At 36.4% G+C, this 20,218-nt stretch overlaps 2 protein-coding genes across 3 annotated transcripts in view; one reads left to right on the top strand and one right to left on the bottom strand.

Annotated features, from left to right (window-relative positions):
• Window positions 1–18,623, top strand: part of PIGF (phosphatidylinositol glycan anchor biosynthesis class F) — a 34,416-nt gene extending 15,793 nt beyond the window's left edge. For both annotated transcript variants that reach the window (XM_010337454.2, XM_010337455.2), the window contains exons 5-6: window positions 7,206–7,314; window positions 18,317–18,623. In XM_010337454.2, the coding sequence (XP_010335756.1) occupies window positions 7,206–7,314; window positions 18,317–18,430 (223 nt within the window). In that variant the 3' untranslated portion in view covers window positions 18,431–18,623. The remainder of the gene's footprint in view (window positions 1–7,205; window positions 7,315–18,316) is intronic.
• Window positions 10,556–20,218, bottom strand: part of RHOQ (ras homolog family member Q) — a 46,894-nt gene continuing 37,231 nt past the window's right edge. The window contains exon 5 of the mRNA XM_003926747.4: window positions 10,556–18,969. Coding sequence (XP_003926796.1) covers window positions 18,814–18,969 — 156 coding nt within the window. The 3' untranslated portion in view covers window positions 10,556–18,813. The remainder of the gene's footprint in view (window positions 18,970–20,218) is intronic.

The raw sequence follows: 20,218 nt of genomic DNA, 5'->3' as shown, positions 1-20,218 counted from the left end.
ATTATCAAATTTTCATGATTATAAAGTATAATTTGTATACTTGTGCATAGGTTTTTGTAGACTAGATTACTGGAGTAACATTCCTAGGTCAAAGGAAGTTGATAGACACTGTCAAACTAAAGTTCCAATTTGAAGAATATGTATATATCCACATACATATCCTTACTAATAGAGTATAGATTTCCCAGACTCCCCACCAGGCCTCTTTACCTCTGATCATTCTATCGGGGCTGCTGCCTACAGGGATCTGCCAAGAGAGCAGACTATGCGCTATAGTAGCTTCATCTGATTTCTAAAAGGAGGCATAAGCCCTGGCCATGAATTTTTAAAAGTCTGATTTATAGAGCCACCGTTTAGTAAATTTCAGTGGACTATTACTGATTTAATCACAGACGTAGCGTTTATCTTACCCAGCCTTCCTGGCCTCCATTCTCTTTTCTGCCTCATGTTATAGAAAACTCAGTAGAAAATAACATCCAGTCCTCAAAAGGCAGCTTCAAGACAGGGAAAATTGATGTTAGTTAAGATAGGAAATGTTCCCATATGAAGTGTGAGCAAGAGAAAAGAAATGACACAACAACCCTAAAAATGTACTCTAGAAGAAGAAAAAAGGACGTGCAGAAGAGGAAGAATCTGGCCTGACCCTAGAAGCAAAAGCAAATGGAAAAAACCTCCACACGGTTTACCATGAAAAATAGTACCAAGGATATGAATTGAGTAAATTAAGAGCAAAGATGAGAGCATGAAACAAAATGACGTGGAGAAGATGATTGCAGAATTGGTGAAATAAATTGAGAATACACAGGTCATGAAAAATATCAAGAAGCAGACAAATTAGAAAGTCAGGTTTTAGCATGAAAGAAAGGTTTGAGCTAATCAAAATGAATGAGGGGTAGTTAGGGGGTTGGGAAGAATAAAACATTTAGAGAAGATGTGATTATACAGGGGAGAAACAAAAGAGATGCAAACCTAAGACTGGTTAGTGCCTCTAAAATACCCAACAAAAAATGATACAAAGATATGATAGAAGACAGTTTCCACAATGAGGGGATTCTCCAATTTGTACGTTAAAGGGACTCACTATATCAAGAAAATAATTGAATGAATTAGAGTTACAGAACAATGTAAATAAAAAACTAATACAAGCAATGGAAGTTGTACAGTGCGAGAAGGAGGAGTGAAAAAAATGTAATTGTACCCCTTATATTCCCAGCTATTCTGACTGTCCTCAGATACTGAGACTGTTTGGTACAACCTCTTCAGGGAATCAGTTTTAAATGAAATTCTACATTTCAAACCACGAGTCCCTTCCTTACACCTAGCCTCTTTCCCCCGCTTGGCCCAAAGTACTGGGAGCCAGGCTTACACCATCTAGGCAGAATATTGAAATATTTCTTTTGAGGGAAAATGGTACAAAAGAAAAACTTAGAGATACTGACATTTGGGATTCTCTAAGGGAGAGTCAGGATTCCTACCGAGTCCCTAGTTCTGTGCATCCCACAGGTTGAATTATCGTACCTATGCATGGTAAGCATCCAGTTGACTGTTTAAAAGTTTTACTTTGTTGTTGCTGTTGTTTAAAAATAATGTTATTGAGATATAACTGCATACCATAAAAGTAACTCATGAAGTGTATAATTCAGTGGTTTTTAGTATAGGCACAGTCGTGCCGCCATTGCCACAATCTAATTTTGAGACATTTCACCACATCAAAAAGAAACTACTAGCAGTCATCCCCTATTTCCAGCCTTCTCTCCACGGCCCACACAACCACTACAGGAGTGACCAATCTTTTGGCTTCTCTGGGCCACATTGGAAGAGTAAGAATTGTCTTGAGCCACACATGCAATACATTAACACTCAAGATAGCTGATGGGCTTTAAAAAAAAATCTCATAATGATTTAAGAAAGTTTATGAATTTGTGTTGGGCCACATTCAAAGCCCTCCTGGGCTGCATGTGGCCCGCAGGCCATGGGTTAGACAAGCTTACGCTCATATGTTTCCTATCTCTGTAGATTTGCCTAGTGTGGACATTTCATACGTGACATTTTAAGTAGAATGAGAAGTAAAGAATCACCAGATATTTGAGGAATACCTCAAATAAAATCCAGAAATGAAAACAACAGAAAAGAAACTCAGGGGAAATAGAGGCAATAAATAAAGACAGAAGATAACTTAAAAACTTTTTTTTTTTCAAACTTTACCTTAAAAGGTGAGCAGGAAGCAGTTAAAATGAATATACAGAGAACAAGAAAACTTTTGGGAAATAAATATACTATTAAACACAACAGAAGTAGAGACAAAAGTTGAAAAAATTCCCTAGTCAAACAAAAAGTCAAAAATTGCAAAATGAGTTAAAAGGTAAGAAAAGCAGAAAATAGCTCAAAATAGTAGTATTCCTAGCAAAAAGAGTAAGGAAGAAATCCTTAAGAGACCTGATCAAAAAAGGTCTTTCAATAAAAGAATTTTAAGAACCAGAAGACCCGAGATTATAGATTAAGGAGGCCCATATATTTTCAGCATAGTGGATGAAAAAACACTTTAAAACACATTTTGATGAAAGTTTTGATAACCGAGAATAAAGGGATTATTCTAAAAGTTTCCAGAGAAAGAGAAACATGATACCTACAGAGGACCAGAAACCAGAATGGCACTGAACTTCTCAAGTGTGAATCAGAAAACGATAAAGCAGTGCTCCCAAATTCTGAAGCAAGGCCAGGCGCTCTGGCTCACACCTGTAATCCCAGCATTTTGGGAGGCCGAGGTGGGCGGATCACTAGAGGTCAGGAGTTTGAGATCAGCCTGGCTAACAAGGTGAAACCCTGTCTCTACTAAAAATACAAAAATTAGCTGGGCGTGGTGGTGGGTGTCTCTAATCCCAGCGACTCGGCAGGCTGAGGCAGGAGAATCTCCTGAGCCCAGGAGGTGGATGTTGTAGTAAGCTGAGATTGTGCCACTGCCTTCCAGCCTTGAGCAGAGTGAGACTCCATCTCAAAAACAACAGCAACAAAAACAAATTCTGAGGCAGAATGATTTCCAACAATTACACTAAACTCATTTGCAGACTTAAAACTCTCTAAGAATCTATTTTCCATATACCCTTTCTCAGGAATCTATTGAAGGAGGTGCTTAAAAAGAAAATAAGCAAAAGGAAAGAAGGAACATAGATGGAAGAAGTCTTGGAATTTAGAAATAGCAGATCCAAAAGAACTGAAAGAGGGACAGAGAATTCACAAGATGCTTGTGAAGGGACCTAGCGGTCCTAGGTGCCTCCAAAAGGATGGAAGGAGTTGGGAGAAGAGATCAAGCATTTAGAGGCGATACTTAGCTTTGAATATTTGATGATTTACTGACAGTTACATAAGCAAACAAAGGGGGAAAAAGAGCCGTTGTTAACATCCATGGACAATTAAAGATTATGTTTACCATGAGAAAAGCAATGTTTAATTGTGGTTTACTGTGTGGTTCACTGTGATTAGCAGTTTTATAATCATCATAATGTAGACACTGTGCTATTGATTCAGTTGAAAGGAGGAGCTGTTACCATTGAAGAAGGGGCGTGAGTCAGAGAGAAAGGTGTATGTGGAGGTAGGCAGCTTGTAGGTAAAAGGTGCTAAGTCCTCTTCTCTCATAGTAGAAGGCAGAAAGTAAGTTAATCTTGAAAAATCACTATTTTTTAATTTGAGGTAAACAGAAGAAACAGCAAAAGGAGTTGAAAATATCTGCCTTGGAGCAGACATCAGGAGTGGGGAGGGATGGAAGAGGAGACTGCTATTTTTATTATTAGTCTAATCGTAGTCCTTTAAAGATGTCACATACATTATTTTGACAAATGTAACGTTTTTACTTTAAAAAGATAGGCTACAGAGTTTTTTCTTTCTTTCTTTCTTTTTTGAGACAGTCTTGCTCTGTTGCCAGGCTGGAGTGCAGTGGCACGATCTCGGCTCACTGCAACCTCTGCCTCCCGGGTTCAAGGGATTCTCCTGCCTCAGCCTCCCGAGTAGCTGAGACTACAGGCATGGGTCACCACGCCCAGCTAATTTTTGTACTTTTAGTAGAGATGGGGTTTCACCATGTTGGCCAGGATGGTCTTGATTTCTTGACCTCATGATCTGCCTGCCTTGGCCTCCCAAAGTGCTGGGATTACAGGTGTGAGCCACTGTGCCTGGCTGAGTTTTTCTATTTTTAAAAATAGGTCTTGGTTCCCTTTTTTCTACATTTATTATATGTAGGATCATAAACACTTGGCTACAACAAAATAGAGGGCAACCTCTTGGATGATTGTACTTTTTATTTTAATAAACATAAGATGACCACAAGTGTGCTGGAGCCATGACGAATGTGAAGTCATGGATCTTGCCTCTTAGCCCAAGGAATTGAGAGCTTAGAGGTTAGAAAGGTATATACATAAATCTTATTGAAACATCTCTGATCATATAGTTGCCTTGACTAAAAACCTTCATGGTTCCAAACTAAATTCTTAGTTTGACATTTAAGAATTTTCTAAAATTCTAGCCCGAAATCTACCACAGTGAGATACCATTTCACACCAATTACAATGACTATAATAAAAAAAGATAATGACAAGTGTCAGGAGGGTGTGGAAAAATTGGAATCCTCATACACTGCTGGTGGGAATATAAAAGTGGTTCAGCCACTTTGGAAGAGGCTGGCAGTTTCTCAAGTGTTCAAACATAGAGTTTCCATTCAACCCAACAGTTCTGCTCTGGGGTGTAATCCCAAGAGAGATGAAAACATGTTCACACAAAAACTTGTGCATAAGTATTCATAGCAAAGTTATTCATAATAGCCAAAAAGCAGAAACAACCCAAATGTCCATCAGCTGTTGAATGGATAAATAAAATGTGGAATATCCATAGAAGGGAATATAATTGAGCCATAAAAAGGAATGAAATACTGATACGTGCTACAACATGGATGACGTTGAAAACATTATGCTAGGGAAAAGAAGCCAGTTGCACATGTTTTATTATTCCGTTTATATCAAATGTCCAGCATAGACAAATTATAAAGAAAAAGGTAGCTTAGTGGTTGCCTAGGGCTGGGAGGAAGGAGAAATGGGGAGTGATTGGAGTTGTGTAAAGAGTCTGTGGGTGATGAAAATGTTCTAAAACTTAGGAGTGGTGATGGCTGCACGACTCTGTGAATATACTAAAAACCATTGATTTGTGTGCTTGAAATTAGTGAATTGTATGGCTAGAAAGGACTTTCTAGGGTAATTTTTCATTCCACTCTATAAAGCTATTTTTAAAAATCCTAACTCTGCCCTACTTTTCCAGACTTATTTCTCATTCTTCCACTTGGCCTCAAGCAAGTGCAGCTCTTTCTCCAGTCCTCCAGTTTAAGACCTACTGCTACTCATCGTTTCCAATCCAGCTGAACTTCCTCTTATTCCATAAAATAGAAAAAGTGAATTCTTCCCAACAGAAAGTAATTTCTGCTCCCAACCTCTACTACACCTTATGTCTCCAGGCACATCACTTTACATATTATGGTATAGAGGAGATGTGTAAGTTGAAGCTTAGTCAACATTTGTCAGCCACATGTACTCAAAAATTACCCTAGAAAATCTTTTAAATTGCTTGAACAGTACAATCCTCTTTACATCGAACTTGGCCAGTTTTCCTTCCAAGATTGGAACAGATCCCTCTTCGGTTGAATGCAAGTTGAAAAAGCTGACTTGCATTTATAGGTGTTACATGAAATAAAAAAAAGTACAACAAAACAACCCTACAAATAGTACAAATTTGGATATATGTAATTGGCTTTAGCCAGTTCTTAGCCCTACTTCTCAATGGAAAGAAGCTAAGGCTCTTATCTTGTGTAGTTGGGAGTGAGACGGATGGATGATAGAAGGATTGATTTATGAACTGACTAGTCATCATTTGGGACTTCTAAAATTCAATATACATTTTGTGTGTAATAATTAACCTGTTTCTAATGAAAGATATCATCTAATAAAGTAAATGTTTTCCCCATTTCCCCCCATATTATCTAGAATAGGCTACTTTTCATTAACTTCCAGTAACTTCACCTTGCAATTTAAACAATTGAATATTTGGACCCCACTTACTGCACTGCAGTGGGCTTTTCCCTGACAGTAACCAGACTCCTGTTTTACACCATGAAGTGTTCACACTATCAGGGCCAGGCTGAAACTAACACCTACTAAGACAATGGCGGAATCAAGTCTTTCCACCTTTACACTCTCAGATGTGCACTTAGTAAATAGGAATGGTAGGCAAAATCACCAGATCTTTTGAAATACTTTGTTCTTGTTCTCTGTTTCTTGCCAAGTAAATTGAATTGGTTTGTATAAATGAAATGTGCTGTACGAAAGACTAGTTGAGGCCAGGCATGGTGGCTCACGCCTGTAATCGCAGCACTTTGGGAGGCCAAGGTGGGCGGATCATGAGGTTAGGAGTTCGAGACTATCCTGGCCAACATGGCGAAACCCCGTTTCTACTAAAAATACAAAAATTAGCCGGGTGTGGTGGCGTGTGCCTGCAAGCCCAGCTACTCAGGAGAATTGCTTGAACCCGGGAGGCAGAGGTTGCAGTGAGCTGAGATCACACCATTGCATTCCAGCCTGGTGACAGAGCGAGACTTTGTCTTTAAAAAAAAAAAAAAAAAGAAAAAGACTAGTTGAATAAATGATGTACCATCCATACAGTGGAATACTGTCACAGCTGTTACTAAGGAAAAACAAGCAAAACTGGGTTTATAACATTGATGCATCTGAGTTTTGTTTTGAAGAAATAATATGTATATATGTATTTTATGCAAATATACATATGCCCTCCAAAACAAAATTTTGTGTATATTTGCTCATGTATAAAATATTTCTGAAAGAATATGTAATAATTCGGTAATAGCAGTTGCCTGAGGGGAAAGGAACCAGGAGTTGATGACAGGGGTGGAAGACTTAACTGTTTCTACAAATGCTCTTTAGCATGGTTTGACCCTTACTACATGTGTATATTACTTTTCCAATGGAAAACATTTATATCTTCTTACTAATTAACTGTTAATCGTTCATGGTAAATATTTATACGTCATTTTGAGATTTTCATTTTAAATTAGCAGAAAATACATGTATACTGATAATGTGTGCTACTGCTTGTAGGCTTCTCCAGCAGCTAATATATATACCACCAATGATTTACCAATTTGTGTTTCACAGAGTTACATCCATATGGGAGAACAGTCTCCAGATCACTACAATTTCTAGTTTTGTAGGAGCATGGCTTGGAGCACTTCCTATTCCACTGGATTGGGAAAGACCATGGCAGGTTGGTTTCAGTTACTTAAAGCAACAAAATCAATGTTTGTACAATGACAGTAAAACTGATGAAGCAAACTAGTATGTATATGTAAATCGTTTTGTTGTTCAATTAAGTAGGGATGCCAATTCTCTCAGTCACTGTAACCTAGGCAGCTTCTTATTGGGGACTGTCCCAGTGCCACAGGCATCCAGGTAGGCCTGGTTTTATCTTCTAGCACTATTTTTTGCACATGTACAGATGAATAAACAAGCTTATTTTGTGATTATATATAGGTGGTATCCTTTTTTTTTTTTTTTTTTGTCTTTTTGTTTTTTTCCTTTTTGTGGAGAATGGGGTCTCGCTATATTGCCCAGGCAGGTCTCAAACTCCTGGGCTCAAGCTATCCTCCCGCCTCTGCCTCCCTAAGAGCTGGGATTACAGGCGTGAGCCACAGCGCCCGGTGATTTGTTTATTTAAAGAAAAAAAAAAGGTTAAGGCCAAGCACGGTGGCTCATGCCTGTAATCCCAGCACTTTGGGAAGCCAAAATGGAGGTCAGGAGATTGAGACCATTGTGGCTAACAAGGTGAAACCCTGTCTGTACTAAAAATACAAAAAAATGAACCTGGCGAGGTCGTACACACCTGCAGTCCCAGCTACTTGGGAGGCTGAGGCAGGAGAATCACTTGAACCTGGGAGGCAGAGGTTGCAGTGAGCCGAGATTGTGCCAGAGCACTCCAGCCTGGGCAACAGAGCAAGACTCCATCTCAAAAAAAGAAAAAGACAGGTTCTCACTATCTTGCCCGGGCTGCCTCCAATGCTTGGGCCCAAGTGATCCTCCTGCCTCAGCCTTCCAAGTGACTGGGACTTCAACAGGTGTGTGCCTGTAGTCCCACTTGCTGTGAGCCCAGCCAGTATATAGGAATCTTTTAAAAATTAGGCTAATAGTTGCAGAAATGTCCTGTTTTCAAGTGTGATTTTTATTGCCCTTGTGGTCTTAGATGCAAATTTTCTGAACTTGATGGGTGGTCAAATTGAATGTTCATCTTGAAATTTTTAGAAGCAGATAGCAAGGTAAATTTATGAAGCAGAGGCCTGTGTTATCAAGAAAGCTCACAAACATCAGATTTTTCCTCTCCTCTCACAATAAGATAAAGCTGATATGCTTGGTAAAGCACTGTGAGATAAGTGCTCTTTTTATATGCATTTTACAGGTGAGGAAACTGACACCTAGAGGGTATGTAACATTCTCAAGGTCACTGAATTTATGGTGATGACTGTATCTTAATGACTCTGTAGTATGCAGTTACATACTATTTAACAAATTCAGTATTTATCATGTAATTGTTGCCAATATTTTACAATAGTAAACACTGCTGTGATAAAATCTTTGAATCTATAGCTTCATGAATTTTTCTAATTATTTTCCTAAGGTAATAACTCCCCAAAAGAATTAACGGCATGAAAAAATAAATGTGCTTTCTTTTTCCAACATTAACAGAATTGTTTTCTGATCACAAAGATGTATTTATTTAGAAAATTTAAGCAATCTTAGTTACTTTCCTCGCCAGCCACCCAGAGGCAACCTCCATTTGCTTTTGGTGATAATTTTTGCAGCTGTCTTTCTCCATGTATGTAACTATAATATTCATGTTCTTTTTAATCTTTTTTCCCCTCAGCAGTATATTATGGAGCTCATTCTATGTCAGTGAAACTTACATATATGTAATATTTCATTATTTGTGTAAAATATTGTGCCGGTTTTTTATTAAAGAATGTTTAGGTCATTTCCCATTTCACTAATCGTAATATTTTATTATCAAATACAGTTGTTGTCATACTTAAACATACATCTTTGCATATTTGTCCAATTTTCTCTGTAGGGTAAAGTCCTAGGTGATGAATTGCTGAATTAAGTCCTTGATACATACCTCATTTGTCGAATGTGGGATCCAGACTCTGTGCCTTGCACATAACTGCTTACTTCTAGGTCCATTCTTTGTGCTTTCAGTTAGTGTGTCTTCCCGAAAGTCAAATTGTTCTTTCATGTTTAGTAATTCTGATGGGTTTGCCCTTCCCTGTTTTAACTCTTCATACACTATGTTAGAGAAATCCTTGGAGGTTTGGGGTGTGTAGCGTCACCAATACCCATCCCAAGTTTTTGGTACTAGTGAAGTTTTCCTATATATTTCTCTGGCCATCTCAGTGATCACTGGGAGATAGGGATTCATCTGTGCTTAAGTTGACATCTTATAGAAGTCATTCATACTTAATGCCATTCAGCAGACTGTCAGTGATTTCTAAATTGGAGGACAATCAAAATCATTGAAAAGCATACACAGAAAATTGTTTTCAACTGTGCAGATTCATTACTTTCAAGTAATGCAATTAAATCTCAATACAAAATATTGATAAAGCACTGTGGGACATCAGCTTTAATGAGTTGGAAAAATGATATATAACAAACGTATCATTTTGTATATAGATGGAATATTTTAGAGTGTAAAAGTTTGATATATTACACATAATTTCAGTTTTTTGTTTACGAGACAGTGCAGAAGTAGAAACTGAATTAAGGGGAATATATGTGCTTTATAAAATGTGTTTGTTTGCTAAGAAAATATATATCTTAATTATTTACAATTCAGTTATCCATTCTGAGATTGTTCAGGCTTTTAGCTGATGACTCATTTTTCTACCTCAGTGCTTGTTAACAAAAATAAGGGTGAACTGGATCCAAATTGATGGTATTACTTTTTAAATTAATGTAAAGTTTGCATTTGAATTACTGACTTTTAAAAAAGATTTTCTAGCTAGCTGGAAATCTAATTTAATTTTAAATCTAATTTAAATACATGGCAACTGCTGGTTTCCATTAAGAATGTTTCATTCAGCTAGAATATTACTGGCCATATAATTATCTTTACTATTGGGTTGTTTTTAGAGTATTCCAAGTTAATGACCCACGTAGTCACTGTAATCCTTTTAAATTATGAAATGTATTGTTGAGGGAATGATAGAATTGATGTATAATTAAAAATCTTTTATTCATATAGCACCTATCTGCCCCTTGCCCTTTTTGCAGTTATTTACTAAAGAAATGAGATTTTTTTCACTTTTTATTTTCATCAAATAAAGTTTTTTGTTATTGTTATTTTTTAATAATTCTAACTACACAGAACAGAATCTCCCAGAGAAGCAGTAAATCAGATAAGGGAATATGGCATTTCCTAAAAATGGAGAGTTTGCTAGAGCAAAATATCATGAGAAGACGGTACAGTATACACTTTATTATCTTAAATAGAACATGTATTAAGAAGAGATTCTTGTTCTGTGTTCCTTGTGGCCCAATACCGATTTGATCTGTCTGTGGTAAAGCAAGCTTTTCTGGATTGTGTTCTGGTATTATTTACACTCCAGTCAGAGAAACAGGAATATCTGGTTAAGCCATTATACCTTTAAAATCACACACATGCACACAAACGCAAAACCCCCACAAAATCTATTCCGTGTTTTAATGCAGTTTTCTTTACTTTGAACTCAAATCACTGTATAACATTCCTGAGGCCAAGCATAAGATTAAACTGATAAGGATTCTGTAATGAGCTATTTCAAGCGTATTTTTATGTTTAAAATAATTTCTTCATTAAATGACTGGAAAGGCCCATTGAAAATATGTGATCTCAATGAAAAAGTTTTTTAACTTAATATAAATCTTAAGTGATTTTAAGTAACGGCAAGTGATGAAAGATTAGGCGTCTTTATAGTTGGAGGAAGCCTTTCTTTTGTAGAAGACAGAAAGGGAATGTGGTTAAAGAGATTATGGTAGGGCAGCTACCCATTATACTGTTGGTCATCATTGTTGTTAATATTTGAAAGTCATCTTACTTCTCTCTTCTCTGTTAATTATTTGCCTTAAAATCTCAGCAAGAAAACAAATATTTGAATTTACCATAATCCAGATAGCCTTTTTCACTTCTAGAGAAAGCTTATAGTTACTGACAAAATAAATATTTAGACACAGAAAACCTTATAACTTGATTCTTTATCTGCTGTAACTAAATAGCTAATCAAGTATTTGTTGTTGTTACTGCATGCAAAGCATATGTTCTGTGTAAGTAAATATAACATATTTAAATACACCCAGGACTGGAATTTAATTATTTAATAATTTAGATTTGGACTGTGATTTAGATTTAATATGCTGTAAGTATTTCATAGAACATGTACTTATGAGGTTTTCATCTGGAAAATGTCCTATCAAAATATGGCTAGTATTGCATGTTATAAAAAGTTACTGGAAGGTTAAGAAAGGTTGGTTATTATGAGCACAGGAAATTGACCATAAGATTTTTAAACTCACATGTTTTACTAATGGGTAGGCAGATAACATGATGATTAGGAGTTCTGGCATCAGATTTCTGGGTTCAGATCCCGGCTCTGTCACTTGCTAGTGAGGATGAAATAATAAAATCCTTCTAAAATACTTAGTGCCTGACAGGCGGTTATTGCTTAATTAATGTTACAGGCATTTGTGACTGAGAAAGAAATAGTTTCATGACTATGTTTTTAGCCTTCCAAAAAATGCAAATTCCATTATTTGAGTTCTCATATATTAGAGAATATGTTAATTGTCTCAGTTATTTTTTCTGCCCAGCAGTCTTTCAGTTGGTAAAGTGGACTGTTAATTTATCTATTTCTCTGGTATTTAGTTATACCGATTTAGGGTATTTGGATTTCACATAATTTTAAATCCTGTCCGACATTTCAGATGACAGTAGAAAGAAAGCATAGCATTTGTAGATTCTCTCCATGTACCCTGCATGGGGCTTGGCACTGTCATATGAATAACTTAATCCTGACAACCGTAGTGCAAGGTAGGTTTCATTCCCATTTTATACTCTAGAAAGTCAAAGTGTGAGAGGGGAGGAGTACACATCTTGCTTAGCATTACTCAGCGGGGAAGAGTAAGACTTAAGATTCACATGACAGCCCCAATGCACCATGATTCTTTTCATTGCTGGAGATTACAACATAGCTTTTCTTTTTTAAAAAAATGGTCATAGCTTAGGTCTCTTTGGAATAGCTTAAGTAGTTATTATATTGCATTTCTTTCCCCACATTGTTTCCATTAAATGCCTTGACCACTCTGGTGGTATCTGTATTTTAGGCCATAATTTATTTGTAGGAGACTATTTAAAGCTAATATGCAATGCTTTTGTCCCTAATGAATCCACACGTACCTTCAATCTATGGACTTCAGTGCTACAATCTTTAAAAAGATTTGAACCAAATAATCAAGGCTCTTCTAGGATACTTATTTCTTACAAAGGTAAAAAGCAAAACTGAATCAAAGTATTTTAAATAACTGAATTTGGAGTTTTGAATTTTAGACACCTGAGATTGTCTTTGAAACCATTTAAAATTGTTTTAAAATATTTGTACTTACTCCCATCAGACACCAGATAAATGAGGCATTGTTGTATTTAAAAATCTGGGTGTTTTTGTTTGTTTGTTTTGTTTTGTTTTTTTCAGTTTTACCAGGTTAAAAACTTAATACTTGCGAAATATGTGTATTCATTTCCTGAAGTCACAGATGCCATAGATAATTGTAAGTTGAAACTAGAAATCAAAGGATTATAACTACATGGATTATTCCAAAATGCTGAAGGGAGATTAAAACTAAGATTATGGATTTGATTGATTGAAGAGCTGCATGTCTTGATGTTAATTGGTATTTCCATTACCAAAGGGATTATACTGTGTTTTAGGCCAAAATAAAATATTCACTTATGTGAATATGGTTTATATGTTTCAAGCATGAGAAAAATGTGTTAACACTTAACTGGCATGAAATAATTTTGGATTTAAACGGTGTGTTCGTTGTAGGGTAATGATGTTGATAATGCTCTGCTTATAGGACTTCCACATGAGAGAGAATAATGCTGGCCAAGTTAACTCGTTTGCATGAGTTGTGACCAGGACCTTTTAGTGTCATTCTGACAAGAATTCCAGACCAGAAACTATACACACCTCCACAAATAACTCTTACTAAAATAGTATTCTTAATCACAGAAGAGTGTATACATGGATCAGTGCAGTTTTTAACTACAGAAATGTATCCCAATCACTACGTTCATTTGTGCATATATTCCTGTATCAGACAATAGCATTTACTTTGGGAATATCTGGAAAAACGTACTGTTCAAGGCCAATTTTGAGAATATAAATGATTATTTATAACCAGTAAGGTCAGCAGGCTTTGAAAGATGAACTCTCTCAGTTATGCAAATGCAAATATGTGATAAGCACAATCAACAAAACAGACATACTGAAAAGTAGCTCATGAGATTGAGAATGAGCTGCCTGGGTTTTATTTTCCTTTTTATCTGGAGAGAGAGACAGTAGTCATAATGGTTGAGTTGTTCTAAGTGTCTCTAGGTGTTCTGACTTGCAGATAGGTCAGTTTCTCCCTATTATCTGTGACAGTAAATCTCCCCCAAAAGTATAAGTAACTTTTTTTAATTTGGAATACATATTTATTTTATTTTTTTAGGAACACATATTTTTAAGAATTTATATTAAAATGTACCCAAAATTAAATAATCTATTTTGCACCTTTAACTGCTGGGTTAAGGTAGGGGCTCAATAAATAGTTTTCAACGAATGGAGTAATTCATATGAGGCTTTAAAAATTAACACAAATGCCTACAAATGATTAGTTTAAAACCACTATGTGTACTTATTTTGCTTCTTAAAATTTATGAAAAATGACAGCTAGCAGCAGGGAATCATTCCTCCTTCTGAGGTGAGGCTACAGATGGCTAACGTAATGCCAGTATGTTGTACAGCTCTTGAATTTGCTCTTGTAATAGAGATTCCATGTGAAGAACAGCATGTATTAAAGATGATTGCTTTGCAAGGGTAAGGGAATAGTTCCTACCACACAGTATAACATTACTCATGAACTATTTGTTCTAAACTGCCCGTTCTACTTACTACCTTTCTACATATTACAGTTATTAGTTCTACTTATTACTTGGTCTATGACTGGAGAAATACTTAGTGTTCATGTAAGTTTAATTTTTTCAAGTTACAACATTTAATATACAGAATACCGATACCATGTACTTTATAGCTTTTATGACCAATTTTAAGAGATTACTTTAGCCCTGCATTTTAAGTATAATAGGTACTTCTGTCCCTGGTTTGCAGATTGGGAAACTGAGGCTCATATGTTAAAATGAGCTGGTCAAGGTCACTTAACATCTGATGTACCACTAGATTTTTTTTCTTATTGGTAATTGAGTTGTAATATATTTGATTATACAGCATAGGTTGTTTCTTCTATTTAATGGCTAAAAAAAATTTAAATTTATAAAAAAACTTGATTGTCATTTTGGTGGCAAACACATGTGAATGACTTCCTTTACATGAATGTGTTTGTTCTAAGTTTTCTATTTTCTTTCAACAAAATAAGATAATTATATAAAGCCATCCCAGATTACCGTAATTTGGAGAAATCTTTATAGTGATGCAGCTGAATTATCTGTTTATACCATTTTTAAAAAATTCTATTTGTGGCACAAAGAATTTTGAATAGAAACATTTCTGTATGTGAGATAAGGAAATAGTTTTAAAGGAAAACCTTAGGATCTAATTATGAAAATACATGATTAAGCCAGGATTGACAAGTGAATTCTGTTGCCATGGTGTAGTTTTAAAATTTTTATAAAAATCAGAAGAAATTTAATAGGCAATTGCTTGAGGAATAGTTCTTAGTGGGCAGCCTCCCTCCTTTTGTTGTTCCCTATTTTGATCTTAAAAAATCATGAAAACTGCCCTTAGATAAAGAAATTCAGTTTTAAAAAATGACAGTGTTAAAATTAACAAATGCTTATCTCAGGAAAGCCAAGCAGATACTCTCTTAAGTACAAAGCGTGACCCATCATTAACAGTCCTGAAAGCCAGTCCAACATTTTAATTTGCTGATGGCATGGACTTCTTGATTTACGTAACATGAATAGCCAAGTATTCCAAGCTGTAACCCTTCATTAGACAAAATTTTTTAAACATTTCATTTTTGGCATTGTGTTGGAGGCGAGGTTTGGCAGCTGTTTAAAGAATGTGTGTGGTGGTATGTATGTGTCTGAGAATAAAGAGCCATACTGAAATTACAAAATGATTAAAATACAATTTAGTAACCAAAATTGGAATCTAGCTGGGATTCATCAGGGATTACTATTCTCCCTATACTTTAAGCTTTTTTTAACAGAGTATAGGGACTCATACTTTGCCAATGATTAGTAGACTCTCAGCCTAAAGAAACAAAGGAAAGAGTATTATCCCAAATGTTTACATAGGGTATTAAATGAAAACTACTAAGGTCAAAAGTTCAGTGCTTTCCGTAGATAGTAAACTATGCATCGTATTTTATTTGTAACCCCATGTGTTAGGAAGGGACACTGTTAAAGTAACAGTCATTTAAAAGGAACAACCAACAAACTGGTATTTAATTTGGTATTTTAAATACTTAAAAATCAAATGGAAACAGTGTCTAAAGTAACTAAGATAATTCATAACAAAACTCATGAATCCAAACTCTACTTACTGTAAATAGAATTCACCATGAGCTAACCTAAAATGTACCTGTGGAGTTAAAAAAAAGGGTGTAAGCAAAGTATTAAATAAGATTTCAGGTAGCCCCTAAATTTGTTTTTAAGAATTTTAGAACTAATTTTCTATATGCAAAAAGTGATTAACTACAAATTTCTTGTAAGTTCATTCATACATGGCCTTATTTGAGGCAATGTATTTGTATTCACTAGCAAAATTTATGTCAATAAAGTATTTTTGAAGCATTTTATTTCCCACATATTTCACTAGTTTGAAATAGTCACTTCAGTGATTAGTCTGAATTTCTATTGAAACCTAAGCTTTTAATGAAGACATGCTTCTGAAAATAAGGCAGTTTTTCTATAGGTTGCTTATGAATAGAAACAAATCTTTGGTTTTTAGTTAAAGTGGCAGGAAGGATCTTTGCAAAAAGAAATACTAAAGCAGCAAAGCAATTAAAAAGCTCTTGATAAGCAATGGAGAACTCCAAACCCCATCGAGGTCAGTAGAGTACTTAAGGCACCTCAGGTTCAGATGAGACAGTCATCTTTGCTTAGAGTTCTGATAATCTATATACATGATTTTTACCATCTTGAGACTGTGAAACTGAAAAGGTAATGTCCAACTATGATTATTGTGAAGAAGAAGAGAATCCTAAGAGCTGATAAATGGGAGAGACGCTGGAATCTCTGTTCTACCTCCCACATTTATAATGAAGAAACAAACGCCCAGTCAAGAAACAGGTGACACCAGTTTGTGTTGACAAATTCCCAATCCATTTCTGTTAGAGCAGGACAAATGCTAGACTTTAACTTTGAATGGCTAGTAAACCAAGTGTGAAGGGTTTCAGAGCGATGAATTTGACCCCCTCCCCCCAAAAAAATCCTCATAAATCCCCAAAGGCAAGTTGGAAATGTATAATAGTTTACTGTTGTAATTCTTTTATACCATGTGTTGGACAACTTAGCTAATATGTTAATTGATTTATACAATTCCTTTCAATTTTATCTAAAAATAGCAGACCAAAATTAAATAAGAAAGTTACATAAGATTCCATTTGAGCATACATAAGGCCATGATACTTAATGTGAACCACCATTTCTTGGAAGAAAGAAGACATCCAAATGTCCGATTCTGAGAGAAAGTTCCTGACCAGTCATCCAGTAGACTCTCTCCACTCTTCAATGGGAAGGTGATGCTTATATTTTTAAAAATCTCTACAAAGCTCACATACAACAAGACAGTACATCCTAGATTTGTGACTGATATGAGCATTTAAGGCTGTCATTTTCAAGTATAAAAGTTTAGTGTTCCATTACCCAATCTGTGCGGTAGACATAGCTGTAAGCTCAAGTCATGTGAATTAACAGAAGTCCACCAAAGACATTTAAAAAATCATTAATTTAGGCAACAGCAAGTTTAAATGTAGGAAAGGCTAGAAAAAAATGTATAGATGAGATTGTTTCTCTAAACTGCTAGGTTGTTCACAATGAAGCTTTGTCTAACACCATTATCTTATGCATGGCATTTTCAATAAGGCAGATCCACAGCAGACCAAACAAGGAAGCTGAATTAGGTAATAGAACTAGCAATTAAGACGGTTCACCTCTAACACAGTTCTGTGGCCTGTTCCCCCAGAGAAAGATTAGAAATGGCTCCAGTGTACCAAATAAGCTTCACAGAAGAACATGGAAATTTCTCTCCAGCTTTTTTTTTTTAAGCAGAGCCTTTCACTTAGGGACTAACACATGCACTGCTTTTAGATGAAATAAATCAACATTAATTACCTCACTTAAGCAGAGTGAGGCTGGAGAAAATGGGTCTCTGGAAGCTGGTATTGTGTTTAACTTACATTCTAGGTGTGTATGTAAGTTGTCATTCTATACGTTCTGCTGTGGTTCCAACATTTATAGCTCAAAGGTGGAAACAGCTGCTCTGTTATAATTTTCATGTAACATGCTTGGATTCTAGGTCTTTCCTCCTTAACGCAACTTAAAGTTTCTTGTGGTTTGGTCAGCATACACACTTCTCATTTCATTTGATGTACACAGCCAATGTGGGAATTTAAAAAAAAAAAAAAATTACCAACTAGTTAAGAGAGCTAAATTGAGTCCAGCATTATGGCAAAGTCTGACCCAAAATTTTAATTTGTAATTTTAGCATGTGTCTCATGCACTTTGGGGGAGCATCAAACTAAATCTACAATTGCCAGAAGCCTTGTTACAGTTTAATGCACATTAACTAAAATGTGTACATTTTTAGTGTTCATGATAAATGCAATTATGACGTTATTACACTCTTGGTATTCTTTAAGAAAGCACATTAAGCTTTAATATAGAAATATTTAGGTTACACTTGTGCTCAAGTAATAATAAAACATTTGTTCTTTTTTGATCTCATACACTCTCTCCTCAGGTATGGCCCATCTCCTGTACGCTTGGAGCGACCTTTGGCTACGTGGCTGGCCTTGTTATTTCACCACTCTGGATATACTGGAATAGAAAGCAACTTACATACAAGAACAATTAACTGGAGCAAAGGGAGATATTTCTTTGTGCAGATTCCGTAAGGGCTGTGCAGAAATGTGTATGGTCAAAGCCAAGCAGTTCCATTTACAGCACTGTTTTTTATGTAGTTACAACATGATGTGATTGTAGCTTTTTAAACTATGAAACCCCTGAGAGATTGTACCTTCTAGTTGAAATAAAGTATTTATAATAGATTGTGGCTTCAGATGCTGTTTACTGCTTCTTAGACCTTTAAGGAACATTCTTAATAAACTTTATAGAATTCTAAGGACAGGTTTTGTTTTCTTTCAAGTTTTGAACTGCTTCCATTAGCTATAAAAGGTCTGGGTAGCATGTCATATGCTTTCTGAGAGAAATAGTTTCCTTGGCCACTGAAGATGTTTCTCACGTAATTAAACAACAGTTTATACATCTTGATCCTATTCTTTTTTTTACAGTGTGTTTCTTTGGAGTTAAAATGGCTATGATAGCCTCATCAAAAACAGTCTTCAATCCCTTCTGGGTTAAAGCTGAACATTCCACATAGCAGCATGCTCCTATCTGGGAGGGAGAAAAAAAAAATCACAAATATATAAAATTATGTTTAGATAATTGGCATGACAAATACATCATTGTAAAGAAAAGTATAAAATACAGCTATGCAAAAAGAATATATTCATCATGTAATACGTTCATGATCCCCAGAGGGGATTTTAAAATACTAGTATATGTCCTTCCAGACTTTCTATTAAAAAGTATTTCATTCATCACTTACTTCCTGGGTATCTACTATATGCCAAGCACTGTTTAGGTCCTGGGGATATGTCAGTGAACTGAACAAAAGAGCAGAGTCCCTGCTGTGTGGCGCCCACATGTGCTGACATCTGGGTGAGAGGCATGCCAGAGGGAAGACAGAGCAGATGGCGGCAAATGCTGTGGGGAGAAGCAGAATGAGGGAGGCGGGGAGTGCTGAGGACAGTGGTAGTGGTGGTTGAGGGAAGCCTCTCATGGGGAAGTTTGAGCAGTGAGGGATACCCAGGGGAAGAGCTCCAGGCAGGTAGATCCTGATGCAGAAGCATGCCTGGAGAAGTCAGAACAGTATCACACTGAGGACATGATAATTTGAGCAGATACCTGAAAAGAGTGAAAGAATGAATGATGGCTATAGGGAAGAACATTCCAAGCAGAGGGAGCAGCAAAAATACAGAGGTTCTCAAGTAGAACTTGGAACAGCAAGGAGACCAGCAGGCCTGGGGAACAATGAGTAAGGCAGAGAGGGAATAGGGACTTGTAGGCCACAGTGTGGACTCTAGCCTTTAGTCTGAGCTGGGGACTCACTGGAGGATTCTGAGCAGAGCAGTGACATGATTGGGCCTACATTTTTAAGACTTAACCCTGGCTGCTGTGTTGAGAACAGGTGATCATGGGGCACAGACAGAAGCAGAAAGGTGAGTTGGAAGCTATTCCAGTAAAGCAGGCCAGAGATGGAGGAGGCCTGAATCAGGTGACCGAGGAAGAGGTAGAAAAAAGGGTCTGGATTCTGGATATGTTCTGAAGGTATATTGTGCTGAAGAGCTAGACGTGTGGTATGCAAGAAAGAGCAAGGTCAAGTATGACTTCAGGGTTTTTTTTTTTTTTTTTGGACAGAGTTTCACTCTTGTTGCCCAGGCTGGAGTGCAATGGCAAGATCCTGGCTCACTGCAACCTCTGTCTCCTGGGTTCAAGCGATTCTCCTGCCTCAGCCTCCCGAGTAGCTGGGATTACAGGCATGCACCACCACGCCTGGCTAATTTTGTATTTTTAGTAGAGA

Source organism: Saimiri boliviensis, chromosome 1, assembly GCF_048565385.1.
Source record: "Saimiri boliviensis isolate mSaiBol1 chromosome 1, mSaiBol1.pri, whole genome shotgun sequence".
In the NCBI taxonomy this organism is placed as follows: Eukaryota; Metazoa; Chordata; class Mammalia; order Primates; family Cebidae; genus Saimiri; species Saimiri boliviensis.
The sequence above is the reverse complement of the archived record's forward strand: the minus strand, read 5'-3'. Positions and strand labels throughout refer to the sequence as shown.